The following is a 22,816-nucleotide window of genomic DNA, read 5'->3' as shown; positions in this document are numbered from 1 at the left end:
GACAACATTTTCTAAGAAATAAAATTTTGACAAAATTTTCTATAGAAATAAAATGTTGACAAAATTTTCTATAGAAATAATATTTTGACAAAATTTTCTATAGAAATAACATTTTGACAAAATTTTCTATAGAAATAAAATTTTGACAAAATTTTCTATAGAAAAAGCATTTTGACAAAATTTTCTATATAAATACCATTTTGACAAAATTTTCTATAGAAATAACATTTTGACAAAATTTTCCATAAAAATAAAATGTTGACAAAATTTTCTATAGAAATAATATTATCCATTTAAATCCAATAATTCCGTAAATGATTTTTGATAATGGATAATATTTTACAGATATAAAAGGATGCAATTATTATTACTATTGTAATTAGCACCCAAGGAAATTTGTTAGTAGAAACAGCAGAAATATCTGCTAAATAGGCTGCTGAAAACAGTTACAGTTTGCTAAAACCGAAATATTTTCCGCTTTTTTTTTAAGTTCCGATTTCCTTAAAACATGGTTTAATTTGGCTCAAATAAAAAGAAAACAGCTATTGTAAGACAATAAAAGAAATATATTGGTAATTTTTTTTTAGATTTTAAAATGTTACCCAAAGTTTAAAGTTCAGCAGTGTTGCCAGTAGTTTTCTGGCTCTTATTCCCAAATTATGATGTTTTCGTCCCCAAATTACACTTAAATTCCCCAATACACATTTGACAATAAAAAAAATAAAGCAAAAGGCTCTGCTGTAGAAAATTAGTAATAATTTAAAAATTGTAATTTTGTGATCGTCTTCCAAATCCTGGAGATATGAAAATGGGAGTTCGGTCACCTTGTATTTATGAACGAACATTTAGTTCTAAATATTGAAGTAGTAAAATTTGGTGGTAGACACTTTATTTTTCTATAGAAATAAAATTTTGACAAAATTTTCTATAGAAATAAAATTTTGACTAAATTTTCTATAGAAATAAAATTTTGACAAAATTTTCTGTAGAAATAAAATGTTGACTAAATTTTCTATAGAAATAAAATGTTGACAAAATTTTCTATAGAAATAAAATTTTGACAAAATTTTCTATAGAAATAAAATTTTGACAAAATTTTCTATAGAAATAAAATTTTGACATAATTTTATATAGAAATAAAATTTTGACAAAATTTTCTATAGAAATAAAATTTTGACAAAATTTTCTATAGAAATAAAATTTTGACAAAATTTTCTATAGAAATAAAATTTTGACAAAATTTTCAATAGAAATAAAATTTTGACAACATTTTATATAGAAATAAAATTTTGACAAAATTTTCTATAGAAATAAAATTTTGACAAAATTTTCAATAGAAATAAAATTTTGACAAAATTTTCTATAGAAATAAAATTTTGACAAAATTGTGTATACAGTAGGTAACGGATATAAGAAACTCGGAAAAACACATACGTTTTGTTTCTTATATGCGTTTTTTTTTTCTTATAGACAATGATTGTTCTTAAGAAAAAGCAAGTATGATGTTTTTTTATTAACTTTCTTATACATATGTATATTTTTCTTATATGAGATGTGCTTATATCCGTTACCTACTGCAGATATAGAATTTTAACAAAGTTTCCTATAGAAATATAACATTTTCTATAGAACAAAATTTCTCGAAAAAATCCAAATTAATGGAAATTCCCCACCAACTCAGAAATTTCGTCCCCGTTCATGAAAATTGGGGAAAATCCTCATTACTGGCAACACTGAGCTGAAGTTTCAAAGTAGAGAGACAGCCAGAGATAGATTAACTGAGGAAGTCGATTCAGCATGGGATCCAGGGCTATTATAATCAGATCAACAAACTACTGATTTTTCAGCAGCACATCTGTTGTTGTCAAATGGCACAACATTTGCTAATTTATCAACTGCTGAAGAACAGCAGTTAAGCTATGGTCACACTAGGCAAATATTTGACAAAAATCAAAAAAGAATCCGTCGCTATAGCCCAACCAGCAAATATTTTTAGCTCATATGGGATACATAACATCATGGTAGAAATATTTTCCAAAACCCGTATCTAGATATTTGGGTAATGGTTCTGGCAAAATGTTTGATACTCATTTTGGTCAAATATTTGCCTAGTGTGACCATAGCCTTAGAGTTTGTAATGGGATTTTTAAATTCCTGAATTACTTTATACTCTAATATATTTAAGTGATGCAGAGAATTTGAAGTTTGTAAAACTTTTTAATTTTACCAACTGGAATTTGGTAAGATGGGCCCTCAAAAAAGTTTGTTATTCATAACAGCAAAAATGTTTGCTAAAACAGCGGCTTTTGTTTGGTGCACTCATAGAAAAAAGTCTGCTAAAAACAGCAGTCGATGTCTGCTGTTATATTTTTGTACTTCAGGGCCAAATGAACAACAATTTATTAAATTTTTAGGTTGTAAATTTTTCCCCAAAGCATATTTAAGAACCAAAAGTAGTTGTTGGTATATTTTTGCATTGTAATATACTTACAAGCTCCTAAATACGATCAGCAAACATTTTGTTTGCTGTTATGCCTCAATTCGATAAACATTCAGATTTTTGGTCAAATACTATAGATATTCATAAAATATTGTTTTAATTATGTTAGGATAGCTCCTAAGTTGACATTTTTATTTGTTTTAGCCAAAATAAAACATGTTTTAGTGTAATCTAGCTTTAAAAATAGCAGGAAATGTTTGCTATTTCAGCAAACAGTGACTGCTGTCCCTTTTTCAGCAGACTTTCTGCTGTTTTAGCAGACTTTTCTGCTGTCCCTACTAACAAATTTCTTTGGGTTTGAAAAAAGGAAAGCAGTAGCATGTAGTTGTTTCTGCAAACATCCGATAGTTGAAACAACAATAATTTTTTCTGCTAAAGCATCAAACAAATACTGCTGAATTAACAAACGTGTTTGCCAAAAGCTCTTGACAAATAGCACTACTGAAATTGCAAATTGCATTAATAGCTGAACATTTTTTTTTTACTATAACAACTAAAACTTTTTGCTTTATTATCTAAAAAAAATTGCATTTTTCTTTAAATAAGAAAATTAAATATAATCATGTTTTTAGATAATATATGGGGCTACGAAACACGCCATATTGTAAATAAAATTTACATACCTATTTATTTTTACTTTTTCCAATTTTTTTATATTTTTAATGGAATTTGTTAATAGATATTTAGGGGCCCTTGGACAAATATTTCTGCTAGCCACTTTTTCATATAGGTTTAGTGTATGCAAATCTCATGGTCCTATTAATTAAAAAAAATATCTTAACTAAAATATAGATTGCACTTGTCAGCAGTATGTCTGATGTCCCACAATAACAGATTATTTGCTGTTTTAGCTGCTGAAAAACAACAGCCAGCAGTCTTTTTTGTATGAGTGTACAAATGATTTAGTAAAATATTAATTTTGATTTAGTGTGTTTTTTATTTGTTCTCAGTTTTATTTTTAATTAAACAAAAACAACAAATCAAATTCTAACTCAATGTATACGATCGAAATAAAATGAGAAAATAAACTAAAATAAACTGGGAAAATGAAAATACAAAATAAACTACAAAATATATATGGTAAATATAAATGTTGTTCCAAAAACTATATACATATATATATATATATACATCCATAAATTATTTAATATTACAAAAAAAAACATATACATATAAAAGAACAAAGATTATTACAGGTATATTAAAACAAAAAACAGCTAAAACCAGATATATTAAAAATATTGGAAATACTGAAAATGAAAGGCTTATTTTTGAGTTTTTAATTAAAAAAGTATGAAAATGTCAGCATTTAGTAACAAAAACCGAAACTTTACACATGTATGTATGTATTTATAAACATAATCAAGCAAATCAAAATTATTAATTCAACACTTTTTACTAGACCAATGAGTTTTCAATACACTCAAAAAAAAAAACTTGTTAGTAAACATAGCAGAATAGCCTAGTGAACAGCTAAATGTCTGAAGATCGTCTTAATTTTTGGACAAATGGAAACACTAATGTTAGCCAGTCTATGTTCTGCTAACTTTTTACTCTTTTAGCTGATCTTTTTCTAATATCAAATACCTTCTGCAGAATTGCTCTGAAAACGTTGGTATGTGAGTACATAGCTTGCCGATAATGAATGCTGTTTGAAGCTAGATATTATTAATTTAATTTTTTTTTTTTGTAATGAATAAACAAAATTTTTGTTAACGAGTTGACACAACAAAAAATGTTTTCCTATTTTATATTTATTTTTTGATTTTAATGGTGCAACATTGAACAGAATTTTAGTTTTGTTTAGTCTAGAGGTGGGTATTACAAGATAGCCTCAAGGCCTACAAAATATGGCGCCGTTGCGGCGAGTGATGATCTTGGTTTAGCGAACAACACACAAAATTTTTTTTTCTGATTCAATCACGAAATTAATTGATACAATTAATTTCTTAATTGAAATGTGTTCAATCAAAGAAATGATAGTATCAATTAAAAAATTAATTGGAACCCAATTAAAAAAATTAATTGATCCAATTGATACTATTAATTTTTGTGATTGATTTTTGTTTCAATTAAAAATTTTGTTGAATCAATTAAATTTTTAATTGAATATTTTTTCCAACTCGATTAAGACTTTAATTGGAAAAATTTTCATGATTTTTGTTTTTTTGTGAACATATAATACAATCAGAGATGGTCTGTCGTAAACAGGTATTTGACATACATTTACGACATATTTTACTATACGTCAAAAAAGTCGTAAACCTTCATAAAATACTTAGTTTTTGACAATATAAGAATTTGTACAGATACGTTTTTTATTACGTCTTTTTGTCTTTTTTTCGAATGTATTTTTCTTATAAAAAATGGTAAGAAAATGCTAATTTCGTCCAGAACCGAGTGTTGATTTCAAATTCAACCAGTTGGATTTCACATACTCATATTAAAATTGAGGTTATTTAAAAATTGGTGTAGGTTAGTCTGATTTTTGCCACAGCAATTTTAAAACGCTTTTCATATGCCTGCACGCTCACAAAAAATCGCTTCTGTAACATATACTCCCAAACATATTTTGCTTCAAGCATATACATTTTTGGGTATTGCCCAAACATTTATATGATTGATCTCTACCAATATATAATATGTTTGAAAGCATATTGGTCTAAACAATATATGTTTGGGTAGTCTAAGTTCCAAACATTTTGTATTTTTGCATCCAAATTCAATAATGGTGTCTTCCAAAAAACAATATGTTATTATGTGAACATATAATATGTTTGGAAGCATTTTGCACCCTAAAATATTATATGCTTAAAAAAATTCTCCCAAACAATATTGTGCTCAAAATTTTATTTATTTATTTATATATTTACAATCATAATGAATTATGAAAATAAACAGGTAATAAAGGCCGGTACTCTGTTCGGTTTTCGCGTTGAAACTCCATACAAAACCAAAAAATGCGAAAAATTTGCGAAATTTTTTCCATTTGTGATACTTTGTTTTTTTCGTGTTGAAAAATTGACGTTTATAGCACGGCGCCATTTGCAATGTGAATTAAGAAATAATTTATTTATTAAAAACTATTTGTGCGGGTTTATAAATCAAACACGGACCATATTTTTGTTCCGAAACTATACAAAGGATCAAAGGAATAGCAGATCAATTGCCCAAGGCAAAATAAAATGTTATTTTGTAAAAACAAGCAACAACCACCAACTTTCCTTTGATCCTTCGTATAGTTTCGGAACAAAAATATGGTCCGTGTTTGATTTATAAACCCGCACAAATAGTTTTTAATAAATAAATTATTTCTTAATTCACATTGCAAATGGCGCCGTGCTATAAACGTCAGTTTTTCAACACGAAAAAACAAAGTATCACAAATGGAAACAATTTCGCAAATTTTTCGCATTTTTTGGTTTTGTATGGAGTTTCAACGCGAAAACCGAACAGAGTACCGGCCTTAAGGTGCTAACAACATAGGTTTTCGACCTGAATGCTCAAAATTTTGTTTCTGCCCAATTGTATATTCCCCCACATCTTTCTCACTTCCACGAGATTTTTTAGTTCTTAGCACCTTTTTCTGTAATACAAACATTGTAGAAGAAATTATTCAATTGTATGATTTTTTTTTTATTTTAATTTTACCTTTTGCCGGACGGAGATTCGAACAGCGGACCACACAGTTTGTAAGGATCAAAGAAGTAGCTGATCAATTGCCCAAGGAAAAATAAAATGTTAATTTTGTAATAACAAGCAAGGCATATTAATTAAAGGTAAAGTCACGAGCAAACGTGTGTACACCCCATGATATTTAGAAAGTCAAACTGAAATGACAGATCACTTAAGTTGATATTTTGTGTATGTGTAGTGTTGTTGCATTGTTGAACGTTTGGACTTTGTTGTAAATTTAGATAATTATATTTAACAGTTTTTCAAGAAAGCTCTTTTATTTTTCTCCCCAGTTTCTCACACGTAGGCGAAAAGTTTCATAAAACTAAACCCATACAAACAACACAATGTAAATAAAAGCAATATTTATGTACACAAAGAATGTAAACAAACCTACTAAACGTAAACAAAGACTTTGACAAGATGAATGTCGATATTAGTCACCTGATTGCATGACTTTACCTTTAATTAATATGCCTTGAATAACAAGCAACAACCACCAACTTAATTCAATATCGCTCCCTGTTAAATAGCGCTCCAAGCTACTAAACACATATATGTTTATAGGCTATTTCTAAATTAATATATGTTTGCATCCAAGCATATTATATTTACAAACATTTTATGTCCCAAACATAATATGTTCTAACATATTAATATATATGTCCCAAACATGTTATGCTAGTTTATGAACATTATATGCTTGTACTCAAAAATATTGTGTTTAAAAATTTGTGTTCCAAATATATAATGTTTATAGCCAAACATATGAAAAACAGTCTTTTTCATCCGTGTGCAAATTATGCAAATGGCTTTTGGGTAAAAGTTTAAAAATACATATTATAAAAAATCCAAAATACTTCAATATGACGTTTTCATTAAAAATAGTTTTTGAAAACAAATATAAGGACCCTGTAAGCATTTTTGACATTTACTACGTTTTATACAGATATATGACGTTTTCGACGATATATATTTTTTGACAGTATAAAACCCAAAATATTGCTACTCGGACCATCTCTGAATACAATTGTTAACGTTTAAAATGTTATCCAAAGGATTTTCAAAAACCAAAACTAGTTTTATGCATATTCCAAACTCCTTGTGTGTTCCTAAACACATAAAAAGTCTGCAAAAATAGCCCTCGGAGACTGGTGCTATCTTTTTTTACTTCATAGTCTAGCGAACAGCAATTCGTAAAATTTTAAAATGTTACCCAAAAGATTTTCAAGAACGATAGATATTTTTTAGGCCTATTCCAAACTTCTTGTAATAATGCACCCACAGAAAAAAGTCTGCAAAAACATAATTCGGTATTTGGCGTTATATTTTATAATTTCTTTGTCTAGCGAACAAAAATCCATATTTTTTTTGGTTTTAAAATGTTATCCAAAGTTTTTCAAGAACCAATAATATTTTTTTTTTAAATTTTCACATATATTCTTAAAAGCTCTTAAATGTGAACAGCAATCATTTCGTTTGCTGTTACACAAAAAAAAAACTTTTTTCTGACTCAATCATGAAAGTAATTGATCCAATTACGTTTTTAATTGAAATATCTTCAATCACGAAAATGATAGTATCAATCACAATTTTAATTGGATATTAAAAAAAAATACTTGATTAAAAAAATTAATTGATTCCATTAGAAAATTTAAATTCTTTATACCCTTCACCATAGGATGGTGTCATTCCGTTTGTAACACATCGAAATATTGCTCTAAGACCCCATAAAGTATATATATTCTGGGTCGTGGTGAAATTCTGAGTCGCTCAGATGTCCGTCCGTCTGTTGAAATCACGCTAACTTCCGAACGAAATAAGCTATCGACTTGAAACTTTGCACTTTGTAGTTGTTATTGATGTAGGTCGGATGGTATTGCAAATGGGCCATATCGGTCCAATTTTACGTATAGCCCCCATGTAAACGGATCCCCAAATTTGGCTTGCGAATCCTCTAAGAGAGGCAAATTTCATCCGATCCGGCTGAAATTTGGTACATGATTTAAGTATATGGTCTCTAACAACCATGCAAAAATTGGTCTACATCGGTCCACTTTTACGTATAGCACCCATATAAACGGACCCCCAAATTTGGCTTGCGAATCCTCTAAGAGAAGCAAATTTCATCCGATCCGGCTGAAATTTGGTACATGGTGTTAGTATATGGTCTCTAACAACCATGCATAAATTGGTCCACATCGGTCCATAATTATGTATAGCCCCCATATAAACCGATCCCCCGATTTAGCTTGCGGAGCCTCTAAGAGAAGGAAATTTCATCTGATCCGGCTGAAATTTGGTACATGGTGTTAACATATGGTCTCTAATGACCATGCAAAAATTGGTCCACATCGGTCCATAATTATATATAGCCCCCATATAAACCGATCGCCAGATTTGACCTCCGGAGCTTCTCGGAAGAACAAAATTCATCTGATTCAGTTGAAATTTGGTACGTGGTGTTAATATATGGCCTCAAACACCCATGCAAAAATTGTTCGAAATCGGTCCATAATTATATATAGGCCCTATATAAACCGATCCCCAGATTTGACCTCCGAAGCCTCTTGGAAGAGCAAAATTCATCCGATTCGGTTGAAATTTGGTACCTGAAGTTAGTATATGGTATCCAACAATAATTCAGGAATTGGTTCATATCAGTCCATAATTTTATATAGCCCCCATATAAACCGATCCCCAGATTTGACCTCCGGTGCCGTTTGGAGAAGCAAAATTCATCCGATCTGGTTGAAATTTGGTACGTGGTGGTAGTACATGATATTTAACAACCATGCCAAAAGTGGTCCATATCAGTCCATAATCATATATAGCCCCCATATAAACCGATCCTGAGATTTGGTTTTGGAGCCTCTTGGAGGAGCAAATTTCATACGAGCCAGTTGAAATTTGGTACATTGTGCTAGTATATGGCCGTTAACAATCATGCCTAACTAGGTCCATATCGGTCTATAGTTATATATAGCCCTCATATAAATCGATCCCCAATCACACAAAAATTGGTCCATATCAAGTTCATAATTGTATATAGCCCCCATATAAGTGACCCCCATATTTCAATTCTGGCTCTCTACGTATGGTCTAATATATACCACGTATGGAATAACTCACAATTTAGAAAACGATGTTAAGAAGTTTTAAGATACCACAACCCAAGTAATTCGATTGTCGATGACAGTCTTTCGCAGAAGTTTCTACGCAATCCATGGTGGAGGGTACATAAGATTCGGCCTGGCCGAACTTACGGCCGTATATACTTGCTTTTAATTGATTCAATTAAAAATTTAATTAATTGATTGGATTACAAAAATCAATGAATTTTTTTCATTAAAAACGTAATTATTTTCAATTACTTTCTTAAATGGTTTAGTGTTTGATTAAAAAATTTATTGTTTGAAATAAATTTTTGGTTAAAAATTCAAAAAATTTCCCTCGCTTTTTCTTCCGATTTGATTAAAGTTAATTGTATCAATTAATGTTTTAATTAAAAATTGTAAAATTTTCAATCATTGACTTAATTAACGTAATGTTTCCATCTTGATTAAAAAGTTAACTATATCAATTAATTTATTAATTGAAAAAATTTTCAACTTCACTCAACTTTTTAATTGGAAATATGTTGGTGACAATTTTTTCTATGTATGCATTAATTTGAGAAAATTCATATGTTTCAGCAAATACAACACAATATTGATTTTTTTTTTGGGTTACAACTGTCCCTATATTAACTTTTTTGTTTGCTTCAAAAAATAACAAACAATGATTGTCATTTCAGCAAACAGTATCTTTGAGTGTAATATAACATTTTTGGTCGGATAGACCTATTATCGAAGTTACGGTTCCGCGAAACTTTTCCTTTTTAATGGATTTTTAAATGATTTTTTCATTATGTCCACTAACCCCTTTTTTACTGAAAAACTCACGGTAGATAACATTAAAACGTTCTATGATTGGGCTTTTTCCATTTTTCTAGGGCTCTCTGACGCTTCGACACACAGTAAAAACAAAAATACTATAGAAGTCCGATCTTGAAAGTTTACGAGAGTGTACTATACCATAGAAAACTGCTCTTTGTGAAACTTTTCCATTATGTGGCGAGTATAACCCTTAAATGTGCACTGTATCTTTTAAGATACAACCGGAAAAAAAAATCTTACGTCTTAAAATAAAAAAAAATGTTGAACGAATTCTATAAAATTAAGTTTGTTGTATTTAATACATCATAACATTATTTATAAAAATAAGTTTTTAAGCAAAAATTCAAAAAAAAAAATACAAATTAAAAGTTAAATAATATTTACCAGAGATGAAAGCAATGTTGCTAAAAACTGTGTAGTGTAAAAATATCCCTATCCTCTACTAAAATAATTTTTTTATTTGTAAATAAAAACTTAGTTTAATTCGCACTGTATTTTTAAGATAAAACCACTATTTAAAAATAACGCATACATTTTTTTAAATGTGGTATGCAGATTTTCTTTTTTTATTATTTTGCATATTAGTATATATTTTTCAGAGGAATCGGCTATCTTGTGCATTTAAGTATTTATCAGACCACCATCGTATGTAAGTGTTTGATATGTGTATTTCTGAAAGAATTTGCAACACAGAGTGATTATTCAACGATAATTTGTTTATTCAGAATATTAAATATTAGCAGGCAAGCTTGCTGTATCAAGGACTTTATGTTTCAGAAACAACAAGAAAAAGCATTTATTACTGCTATATACATAGACCACGAAAATATAGAGACATACCTTGATAATTCACCATGGTTTTGTTTATTTGCAGTGCGCAGTCATTCCACTCAATTGCGCAGTCAAGTGACTCAATTTCTTTTTGGAAAACGAGAATTACCGTACAAATCAGTCAATTTGCATTACAAAAAAGATGTGGATGTATAGAATTTTACATGTTTTTCCAATATTTTGTGTTTCATCAAAAGAACAAACGCAAGAAAACAAATTAAAGCCAAATTGGAAAATCACTCAATTGCAGACGAAAAAGAGCCATCTACGGTGTGCAGACAAACTACAGCTCTGTGAATTCACTTGAGATATCTATACCTTCCTTGGTCTATGCTATATATAATAAACTGCTGAAACAATCAACTGTTTCGCTCTTGTTACAAACTTTCTTTTTAAAGTAGTTTTGTCAATTTTTATTAAGATTTACTTAATTATGCTTGTAAACAACATACATATTTTTTATGTCAACACATTTAAAACCAAAAAATACAGGGCCATAATTAATAGAATATATGAAGAATGTTAACCGCTTTTTGGATTGAAAAATATGGTGTTTTTTTTATTAAAAAGAAAACACACAAAATATAACGTGAAATAATTAACAATTATTAAAATATAAATAAAACTGATTGTTATAAATGTATTTATTTTTGTAGTTAAAACAAAACGATTAAATAAAACGACAATTTTCTATAGAAATATTTTTTGTATTGATTTCAGAAAAATTTAAGCTAAAAACAAAAAGAAAAACAAAACACGTAGTGAGATTAGTTATTAAGAATTTACAAAAATAAACTAAATTTAAAAAAATAATAGGAAGAAACTGATAAAAAAATGATATGAGTGGTAATCAATAAACCAACATGAAACTAAAAAATATATTTAAAAAAATAATAATAAAATACGTAAATGTAGTATTTTTTTGCTGTGTATATGTTTAAAACAACAGAGCAGGTGGTAATCAATAAACAAAGAAAAAAAATACCCTAACATTGATAATATCTGTCTGTTTATCAATATGTAAATGTAAACGCAACATGCGATATGACAAAGATACCATATATCCAACATATAAATTCCACTGTATATGTTTTCGCAAAATCTGACAAGAACTATGACTATACATATATAATTATAAAAATAAACACACATACACAAAGATAATTAGAATTAAACAAAAATATTATTATATGTATTTAATGCATTGGCAACGATGATTATAATAATGAGATGATATGTAAATGATTATATTTTGTTAGTGATAATTACAAGAGAACCCAGAAGAAAGAAGAGAGACACACACACATACCCACATAACGTATTCACATAAACACACTGAGAGAAGAATAGTAACACAAAAACAAAAGTACCTTTTGAAAGGTATAAAAACTCAAAATATCAAACGAATCTTATTATATATAAAATAAATAAGCAAAAACCAATATGACAGAAAAAAAACACAAATAAATAAAACAAAAACATTGTTGAATAAAATTCATTCTATAGTGATGATGGCAAAAGATAAAAAACATTGTTTTCTTTTAATGTTAGCACCAAAGAAATTTGTTAGTAGGTAAGGTATAGTGGCAGTCCGATATTTCAGGCTCACTTAGACTTCTCGGAGCAACTGCAGTTTATGGGCCCCTCACCGAATTACTTAAAATTAATATATGTTGTGTCATTCGGTGAGCTGATTCCAACATAGAGACCCATACCCGGGGGAAGTACCTGGGCCTTGAGATATAGCCCTCCAAAGGGTCAATAATAACTTGACATATCTCTTTTTTGTCCAATCTAGACAAACCATAGACCAATTAAAATAGAGACATACCTTGACAATTCACCATGGTTTTGTTCATTTGCAGTGCGCAGTCATTCCACTCAATTGCGCAGTCAAGTGACTCAACTTTTTTTTGGAAAACGAGAATTACCGTACAAATCAGTCAATTTGCATTACAAAAAAGGTGTGGATGTATAGAATTTTATATGCTGTTACAATATTTGGTGTTTCATCAAGAAAACAAAGGAAAGAAAACAAATTAAAGCCAAATTAAAAAATCACTCAATTGCAGACGAAAAAGAGCCATCTAAGGTGTGCAGACAAACTACAGCGCTGTGAATTCACTTGAGATTTCTATACCTTCCTTGGTCTATAGACAAACTTCTTATCATATGAAAGCTTATTCAAAGCACTTTTATACGCAAAAAAATATTTTTTCAATATTTAATTTAGTTTGGGAGATATAAATAAAAAAGAAAATGTTTGCCCTATTTTTTTGTTATTTTCGTTCTGTTCCAAAAACTTCGATTATACCCAATGATTTTTTATACATAGCTTGAAAGCCTAGTTTCTGGCCTTTCGATTGATGTACTACATGTCTTTATAAGTTCATTTTTAGCAATGCGTATAAAAGTGCATTGAATAAGATTTCATATGATACCAAGTTTGTCTAGATTGGAGAAAAAACAAAAGAGATATATCAAGTTTTTATTGACCCTTTGGAGGGCTATATCTCAAGACCCGGGTATGGGTCACTTTGTTGGAATCAGCTCACCGAATGACACACCATATATTAATTTTAAGCAATTCGGTGAGGGGCCCATAAACTGCAGTTGAGCCCAAAATTAACATTTTATTTTTCCTTGGGCAATTGATCTGCTACTCCTTTGATCCTTTGTATATTTTCGGAACAAAAATATCATACGTGTTTGCATTATAAACCCACAAAAATAGTTTTAATAAATAAAATATTTCTTAATTCACATTGCAAATGGCGCCATGCTATAAACGTCAGTTTTTCAACTCGAAAAAAAAACAACCCAATAAACACAGGATTAGCATTTTTCAAATGCAACGACTTTCCAGTTTGAAGGCCGGTATGCACCTCTAGCGAAATTTTCGGTAGCAAAAATTTATTTAAGTCTACAACAAAAAAACAGGGCTGTGTACACAAATTTTAAACCAGGTAATCGCTTTTAAAAATTGTTAATATATGTTCCAAATATTCCTCAAATAAATTGTTTATTATTTACAGACCTTTTAAAACTTTTACGCACACAATTATTGTAATAAATTAAATGTTTCCTGCCAAAATATGCTTTTGACAACCCTGTTATTTTCATTAGAGGTGCGTACCAGCTTACGAAATTGAACGCTACCGAAAATTTCGTTAGCATAAATAGCAATGCATTTCTTATGGGAATGAAATTTTTCGCTAGAGGTGCATACCGGCCTTGAGGGTAAATTTTCAACATAAATTCAACTCGACTTGAAATAGCTCATCTTCAAATTGTTTGCGAATTAAGGTTGAATTACACGCCATGCGTCAATCCGTGCGTTGATGGAAGGGTTGATTTTTTCTGTTTGCGGCAGTCTATTCGAGCTTTTGATTTCAAAGAGAAATTTCAATTCTTCAATCAACGGACGCATTGAATGCATGGTATGTAATTCTACAATTTGCCAAAATGTTGACGAAATCTTTGGAAAGGTGTTGAAGATAATATGAGAAAACTTTGACAAAACACTACCCTAAAATGCAACGAAAAAACCATGTGGTTTTCAATACTTATTTGTGCAACGAATTCGTGGTCAATTGGAAGAAATAAAAAATTGGAAAATTTTAGACAAATAACCGAATACCAAATAGATTATAATAATATGTAAGTGAAAATAAAAAATTAAATTAAACTTTAAGGAAGTCACTAAATGTATATCTCTTTGCAGAAAACTAAAATTATGGATTCTACGTTCTTGAAAACATTAAAAAGCTGACCGATGAAAAAATGTTGGACAATTTATAATAATTGGTAATAATTGGTTTATAATAATTGGCAAGTCAATATTAAAAATTAAATCAACATTTTAGAAAAGTCACTAAATTTAAATCTTTTTGCAGAAAACCAAAATCTTTGGATGCTACATTCTTGCGAACATTAAGAAGCGGACCAATGAAAAATGAGTCGACAAGAAAAAGTTTCCAGAAACACTAAAACATTAAAATTGTTAAAATCAACAACTTCTTATTGTTTATTATTGTTTATCAATTGGTATTGTAGTGTATTATGTAGTGTATTATTATATATTTTATTTTGATGAAAATGAATAAATTATACAAAATTCATAGAATTTTGTCTTTGACTTTCAATTTGAAGTGGGGATATCATTCATACAAATTTAGGTTGAAAAGTATTTGCAACGATGTTAATTTTGAATTTGACTCGCATCGAAAATTGATTGACAAATTATTGAGTAGCGATGCATTTCAATTTGAGGATAACACTTGAGATATTATTGCTAATGTGTTGAATTTCACTGTTGAGGGTAATGTCTGTTTTTTGTTGAGAACGCGATTTTCTCAACAATTTCTCAACTTGAATATTACCCTAATCCTTTGAAAAAATGTTTGCTATTATTACACTGAAACATGTCTTAGTTTGGGCGAAACAAACAGAAATGGAAAAAAACTGTTTGCTGTTCACATTTAGTACCCAGCAACAAAATTTGGAAGTTCTTCTAAAGGCACAACAGAAATGTCCTCCCAAAGATGTTATTTATTTTAACTATACAGGAAGTTCTTTTAATTCAGTTTTTATAACTTGATTTTTTCATATTTTTAATGGATAATTTTAACTTTTTTTTGTTTCAAAGAGGTTAAAAACAAAGTAAGAATTAATAAAATGGTACAAATTATTTCTATTTTTTTTTTCGAAAAAAATGATAAATCCCTTCAAAAAAATTTGAAATTTTTGAGAATGTTTAAGGCCAAGCGTTAGAATGCATTAAAAATCATAAACAATTATAAAAATATTTATTTGGTAAAATATCACTACATTTATTAATTCACTTCCAAAACACTGAATTCGGATGACACCTCAAGAAGTGATGCAAATTCAGTGGAACGGCTGTAGAATTGGTGGACATCCGTCCTATGACAAGTCCATGTTAAACTCATCGCTTCTGCTCGAATTTTGCACCACTTCCTGATCCAAAAAAAAAAATTCACTATTTTTTTGGCGACGCTTTTTTTGCTGGGTAGCTTCAAGGATATTAGAGTGCAGTAATTTATTTAAAAAAAGATTTTTGGTTCTTAAATATGCTTTGGGTACAATCTAAAAGAAAGTTTACAAAATAAAATTTTTTCATGCACATTTGATGAGATGTGACTTTTCTTATGTAATTTGGTATTTCTAACTCGATATATCATTTGTTTAGTGAAAAAACAGCGAAAAACTGAAAATAACGGGATATCGCAAAAACAGTTCCATAAAAAAAATTTAATATTTTTTTCGAATTCAAAATACATAAGAAGTCACCTCTCATCAAATGTACATTTTCAGTGTTAACTAGAGCAAATGGTTGTTCGTTAGACCCTAAAGAACAAAAATATAACAGCAATCTTTTAGCAAACATTTTATATGAGTGTGCATTATGACTTAAATCCATCTTGTATTTTAATAAAGTTTTAGATTTATTTTGGGCAAATTTAAGATTTCTGACTGCGATCACCGGAACGTGGAAATATACATATATGAGGTGCAATGGTTAGCATTGCTCGCCTTGCATTCAAATAGTCAGGGTTCAATGGTTCAATACCTGAACCCTAAAAATGTTTTATTCTTAAATTTTTTGCTTTTCAATTTTACAATATTTATTAATTACCAGGAAATGATTTAAACTGGCAACGATGACTATACTGAATGATTGGGTCGATTTTTCATTTATACGAAGAAAAAACTGTCCACTTGGCATAGAGCTAATAGAAGACTATGTTAAAATTTGAATCGCCAACTGCTCCAACATGATCAAATCGGACGACACAAACCACTGAGTCGACAATCCATGACTGGTAAGCTTGATAGATCCAACAGCCGCTACCTTCGAGATTTGTATGATAAATTTGTTGAACTTGACTGAATTAAAGAGTGCAACCTAAGCAGGCAACAGTACAATTTCTGCCGTTTGTGAAAAACATTGAGTCTGCTCATTAATATTACTATGGATTTAAGGTTTGAATAATAAATAAATATATTATTTATAAATAAAACATAAAACAATATTTTTACACAATGAAATTTCGAGAACTTTAAGAGATTGATGGCACTGTCTCTTCTTGATTAGATTTGTTTGGAGTGAAATGGCTTAGAAATGTTATCCACTTGCTAAAATCGACTTCAGTATACATTTCCTTTTGCTTTAGCATTACATTTTGCAGACTTAAAATATACTTCAAGTCATTGCGATATTTAATAATGATGGCTTCATCTATGCAAATATCTGCCAGAGATATGTTTACTTTTGGCTTTGACATGCGTACCGTCATTTTCAATTGACTTTCCAATTGTTCTATATCTTTAGCCATATTCTTGAGGACCAAAACACCGCTTCCATGTGTGGGCCAACGATGAACCGAGTCGGTTATTGTAGAAAGATGGGAAATTTTAATGTGATCTGTTATGACATGCAAAAAGGTTTTCGAGCCATGCCATTCACAATATTGACGCAATGCATCCAAGAGCAGTTGTAGATATTGCTCTCGCGATATATCTTCATCCGGTTTGGAGAGCTCATTTAGAGGTTTGTATTTCAGCCAACGTTTTTTGGCAATATCGATAGCTATTTTCTGTGGTGTCAACGGTTCCGAGTTGGTAAAAAGAACATTGTCAATGAATTCATAGCGCACATAAGGAATACGCAACAGATTTATGGTTTCTATATATTTCGATATTTGTTCTTGATTGTGAGCTGAAAGATGTCAATTGCTTTAATAAACACAAATTTTTAACAAAAGCGATAATGTATCTGGGGTTACCTTTGAAAATTTTGAAAAACTCTTTTATCAAGGTTTTAGTTTGTTCACCCAATGCTGGATATTTGACTCCAATGGCAGTATTTTCCATATCGGCTGTATTACTAGCCACCATTAGTAATGAAATGTAACGCTAAAAGAATAAAAAGAATTATCCTACTTATTCACACCCAAGTCAAGCATATGACATACCTCAAGAACTTGCAAACGTTGTTTACACAATCCCTTATTTGCTGCTTCACTGTAAACACTAAAAATTCTTCGCGCCACTCGTGTCATTCTGGTATACTGGGTCAATTCACATAATACCACAATTAAAGGACGATTTTCATTTGAAAATATCCATTCTTTGGTCTTCTTAAAGTGATGCAACATCCACATAGCTAAATCATATTCCAAAATTTCCAGAAGTAGTCTTAGACACATAAAGACCCGCTCGATTTTCTGTGCCATAGGTAGGGCCGTAAATGTTTGTTTCTGCCGTTCTCTTTCTTCATATTCGTTTTGATTCCAATAATCGCTACACACACTCAGATCCATGGAATTTTGGGGCGATGTTATCTGAGCTAAAGCTACTTGTTTCTCTAAAGCATCGCTATTATTATTGGATAACTCATCAGGTTCAGCATTCTTTAGAACATCTTCCAATAAGTCCAATATTATGTCGAATATTTTTGTGGACTTTGATACCGGATCATCTTTTTTCACATTGCCAAGTTTGGAATGATCAAGACCATATTCCAAGAAACCCACATAGTAGGTACGTAGTTTGTGCCAACATGGAGGAAAAGTCCTTACAATCATCGAAAATAATTCTATGGACTTGTGGTATGATTGCTGATACGTAGCAATATTCTGGTTTTTCGTATTGAAATTTATGCTCTAAAAAGGGAAAAATATTAACAGATTATTTTAGTTTTTACTTAATTTACAGTCCATTTACCAGAACCAATTCGATTATTTTAGTGAATATTCCTTTCCCTGGAAATTCTCCACGGTGCACCATATCTGTAGTGGAATTAATAAATGACACATATCTATACTGCTGCAGTGCACTACGCAGACTATGCGCCTGCGAAGGTATGGGAGCTTCTGGTAAATCCGAAAGATAGTGGTGACGATGGCAATATGCAAGATCATCAAGACATCGCGGTTGAAAATCTAACCGTAAACGTTCACCTATATTCAAGTAAAGATTCGATATCACAGCCAGCAGTTGTTCCGGCATATTATTGTTGGTGTTTTCATCGATGTCATCGGTCTTGTTGCCTTGTGATTTCAAAGAAAAATTTGGATTCTTCCCTTGGCTCGTTTGTGGGATTTTATCATCGATGTTGGTTTCACTATCATTTGTTTCGTTCACGCTGGGCATTTCACTATCGGCTGGCAAAGCATTTGTGCCTGCATCTTCAACTTTCGTTTTTTTAGTGGGTATTTCTTCCATCACTTGATCATCTGTAATTTGCTCCGTGTTCTCTTTAATTTCCACATTTTGTATTACTTCCGCAGCTTCTTTAGGAGGGGATTCATTTTGATTGGAAACCATATCGTTAATTTCTCTCAAATGACTTTGTCTTGTTTTTCGAGTTGCACCGTTTGATTTTTTGTTTGCTTCTGTTTTGTTTTCCTTAATCCTTGTAGATGAAGTTCTTGGCATACTATTATAACAATTTATATTATGAACAAATGGCACTTTTTCTCTCAAATATTCACCAGTTCAGAATAAATATTTCACTCCACAATATCCGTTATTATTTATACAAATTAACAAGAATGTAAACAAGACTGTGCCATGAAGTGTTTCTTAAAGGTGCAAATTAAATGTTTGCATTTCAGTTTACAACAACAAACCAAAGTTCGATGTCGGATGACGGTGATAAAGGCAACGGCGTTACTTAAAAAATAGCGCCACTGGTAACGTTGTCGTTATAACCCAATAAACACACACGTTTGAAAAATGCTAAATTTCAACAATTTTTCAAATGATTAGGGTAATATTCAAGTTGAATAATGGCGTTCTCAACAAAAAACAGACATTATCCTCATCTGTAAAATTCAACACATTAGCAATAATTTCTCAAATTGAACTGCATCGCTACCCAATAATTTCTCAAACAATTTTCGATGCGAGTCAAATTAAAAATTAACATTATTGCAAACACTTTTCAACCAAAATTTGTATAAATGGTATCCCCACTTCTAATTGAAAGTCTAAGCCAAAATTCTATGAATTTTGTATAATTTATTAATTTTTGTCAAAATAAAATATATAATAACCCAATAAATACAGGATGACCGTTTTTCAAATGCAACAACTTTTCGGTTTGAGGGTAATGTAATTTTCAACATAAATTCAACTGGACTTGAAACAGCTCATCTTCCTAACTTCTTCCAATTGTTTGCGAATTACTTCCAATTTGCCACAATGTTGACGAAATCTTTGAAAAGATGTTGAAGATAATACGAGAAAACTTTGACAAAACACAACTCTAAAATACCATGTGGTTTTTAATACTTCTTTGTGCAACGAAGTTCGTGGTCAATTGGAAAATTTTAGACAAATACCCTGCCAACATTTTTTGAATTTAACGGCGCTTCTGAAAATCTCCACCACGTCGAAAACAATCGTATACGACATCAAAAATTCGTCGGAAAAGCGCCGTCACCATTGAGAAGTTGTACCACGCCAAGTTACTACAAAAAGTATCGCATGAGTGCAATTATTAGGTGCCTTTTTTAATAAATATAGAACGACGCCAATAAGAGCCCCCTCAAACAATCAGAAAAAGTGCATTTTAAGATAGTTGTAAAAGAATCATTGTGGTCAAGTAAGACGCGATTGTTTAGATGTTTATTAATTTGATTAAATATTTATAAATTCTTATAAATATAACATTTAGACCACTATCACAACACATTTAACGTAATTTGTTTCATTAATAATAGAATGATGTTGATTTACAAGTGGTAAGTTACATGTTGCAGCTTTTATCAGCCAGTACTTTTATTCTCGATGGAGTCAGCGTGTCTGGAAAAATATTTGAAAAACTATCACTTTATTCCATTTGGAAAGTCAAAAATTGTTCACCAATATACCTTTTACAATTTGAAGCGAAATAACTATGCTTTCGGCACTTCATTATCGATTTTATTTAAATAAATTATAAGAAGCTAAGGGCTGTTTTCTTTTTGCACTGGATACAACATTTGTATGGGCTATCCAGAACATCGTTGCACTGGTGTTCTATCCAGAACATCTCATCAGTGCAAGTCGCGCCGATCTTGCCAGATTGTGTTTTGATAAAGTGACGCTTCATCGATTCACAATAGCTCTTTATTGTGACTAATTTATCGAAAAACATGAAATTCAAAGTGGTATAGTGTCACAAATAATCGCAGCAGTAAATATTTATTACTAATTGAAGGATGTCATACATTAAAAATGCAAGATTTCACTTCTTTTCTGTGATTGTTTTTGAACAGCTGATGACAGTGTTGCATATTTTTGGAGATGTCCTGGATAAACGAGTACTCTGTTTTCTTTTAGTCCTTCGCGGCTGAGGGTATCCAGTGCTAAAAGAAAACAGCCCTCAAGTTGCGCTTGGTGTTTCACAAAATATAAAATGGCTCTTGTAACAACCCTGCCAACATTTTTTGAATTTGGGGGCGCTTCTGAGAATCCCCACCACGTCGAAAACAGTCGTATACGATATTCAAAACTCCTCGGAAAAGCGCCGTCACTATTGAGAAGTTGTACCACGCCAAGTTACTACAAAAAAGTATCGCATGAGTGCAATTATTAGGTGCCCTTCTGGATACATTTAGAAGGACGCCAATAAGAGCCTCTTCAAGCAATCAGAGAAAGTGCATTTTAAGATAGTTATAAAAGAATCATTGTGGTCAAGTAAAACACGATTGTTTAGATGTTTATTAATTTTATTAAACATTCATAAATTCTCATAAGTATAACATTTATACGACTATCGCATCACACTTAACATATTTTTATGCATTAATAAAAGATTGATGTTGAGTTACAAGTTGCAATTTACATGTTGTAGCGTCTATCAGCCAGTGCTTTTATTTCCAGTGGAGGCAGCGTGTCTGGCAAAATATTTAAAAAACTATCACTTTATTTCATTTGGAAAGTCAAAAATTGTTCACCAATATACCTTTCACAATTTTAAGCGAAATAACTATGATTTCAGCACTTCATTATCATTTTATTTAAATAAATTATAAGCTAGTTGTGCTTTGTGTTTCACAAAATATAAAATGGCTCTTGTAACAATAGTGATGGCAAAATACTTTCATGCAAATAGTGATGGCAAAATACTATCACAGTTGGCGATTGTTGCAGTGTCACTTACGAGTCTGTGGTAGCGATGAGGATGAAATGGAACTTTGAAATGCTGGCAGGGTATAGGGCTGTTTTCTTTTAGCACTGGATGCAACATTTGTATGGGCTATCCAGAGCATCATTGCACTGGTGTTCTATCCAGAACATTTCAATTGGAAGTGGGGATAACATTTATACAAATTTTGGTTGAAAAGTGTTTGCAATAATAGGGCTGTGTTCTTTCAGCACTGGATATGCTAAGCCGTTAAGGACTAAAATAAAACAGAGTACTCGTTTATCCAGGACATCTCCAAAAATATGCAACACTATCATCAGCTGTTTAAAAACAACCATAGAAAAGAAGTGAAATCTTGCATTTTTAATGTATGAAATGCTTCAATTAGTAATAAACATTTACTGCTGCGATTATTTATGACACTGTATCACTTTGAATTTCATGTTTTTTCGATAAAATAGTCACAATAAATTGCTATTGTGAATCGAAGAAGCGTCACTTTATCCAAATACAATCTGGCAACATCGGCGCGACTTGCACTGATGAGATGTTCTGGATAGAACACCAGTGCAACGATGTTCTGGATAGCCCATACAACCCAATAAACACAAACGTTTGAAAAATGCTAAATTTCAACAACTTTTCAAACATTTTTTCAAAGGATTAGGGTAATATTCAAGTTGAGAAATTGTTGAGAAAATCGCGTTCTCA

General features: G+C 30.6%; 1 protein-coding gene across 2 annotated transcripts; it reads right to left on the bottom strand.

Moving 5' to 3' along the window:
• Positions 1-16,944: 16,944 nt before the first annotated feature.
• On the bottom strand, positions 16,945-19,603 carry LOC142236535 (uncharacterized). Of its 2 annotated transcripts, XM_075307774.1 has the most exons (5): positions 19,464-19,603; positions 18,694-19,408; positions 17,943-18,632; positions 17,754-17,883; positions 16,945-17,686 (listed from the first exon to the last, which is right to left on the bottom strand). In XM_075307774.1, exons 2-5 carry the CDS (start codon positions 19,405-19,407, stop codon positions 17,028-17,030), a joined length of 2,193 nt encoding a protein of 730 aa, XP_075163889.1. In that variant the 5' UTR covers position 19,408; positions 19,464-19,603; the 3' UTR covers positions 16,945-17,027. The 2 variants fall into 2 exon arrangements, with proteins under 2 accessions (XP_075163889.1, XP_075163888.1); XM_075307773.1 differs by having other exon boundaries at positions 18,694-19,596.
• Positions 19,604-22,816: the final 3,213 nt, after the last annotated feature.

Source organism: Haematobia irritans, chromosome 4 (genome assembly GCF_050003625.1).
Source record: "Haematobia irritans isolate KBUSLIRL chromosome 4, ASM5000362v1, whole genome shotgun sequence".
NCBI classification, from domain to species: domain Eukaryota; kingdom Metazoa; phylum Arthropoda; class Insecta; order Diptera; family Muscidae; genus Haematobia; species Haematobia irritans.
Note: the sequence above shows the minus strand (reverse complement) of the source record. Positions and strands in the feature narration are given on the sequence as shown.

Bases quoted from the DNA above. Each gene is read 5' to 3' on its own strand.
- LOC142236535 (XM_075307774.1), bottom strand. From the start codon at position 19,407: ATGCCAAGAACTTCATCTACAAGGATTAAGGAAAACAAAACAGAAGCA. The intron at 18,633-18,693 runs GTAAATGGACTG...TTCCCTTTTTAG, and splicing joins AAATAATCGAATTGGTTCTG to AGCATAAATTTCAATACGAA. The intron at 17,884-17,942 runs GTATGTCATATG...TTATTCTTTTAG, and splicing joins AACGTTTGCAAGTTCTTGAG to CGTTACATTTCATTACTAAT.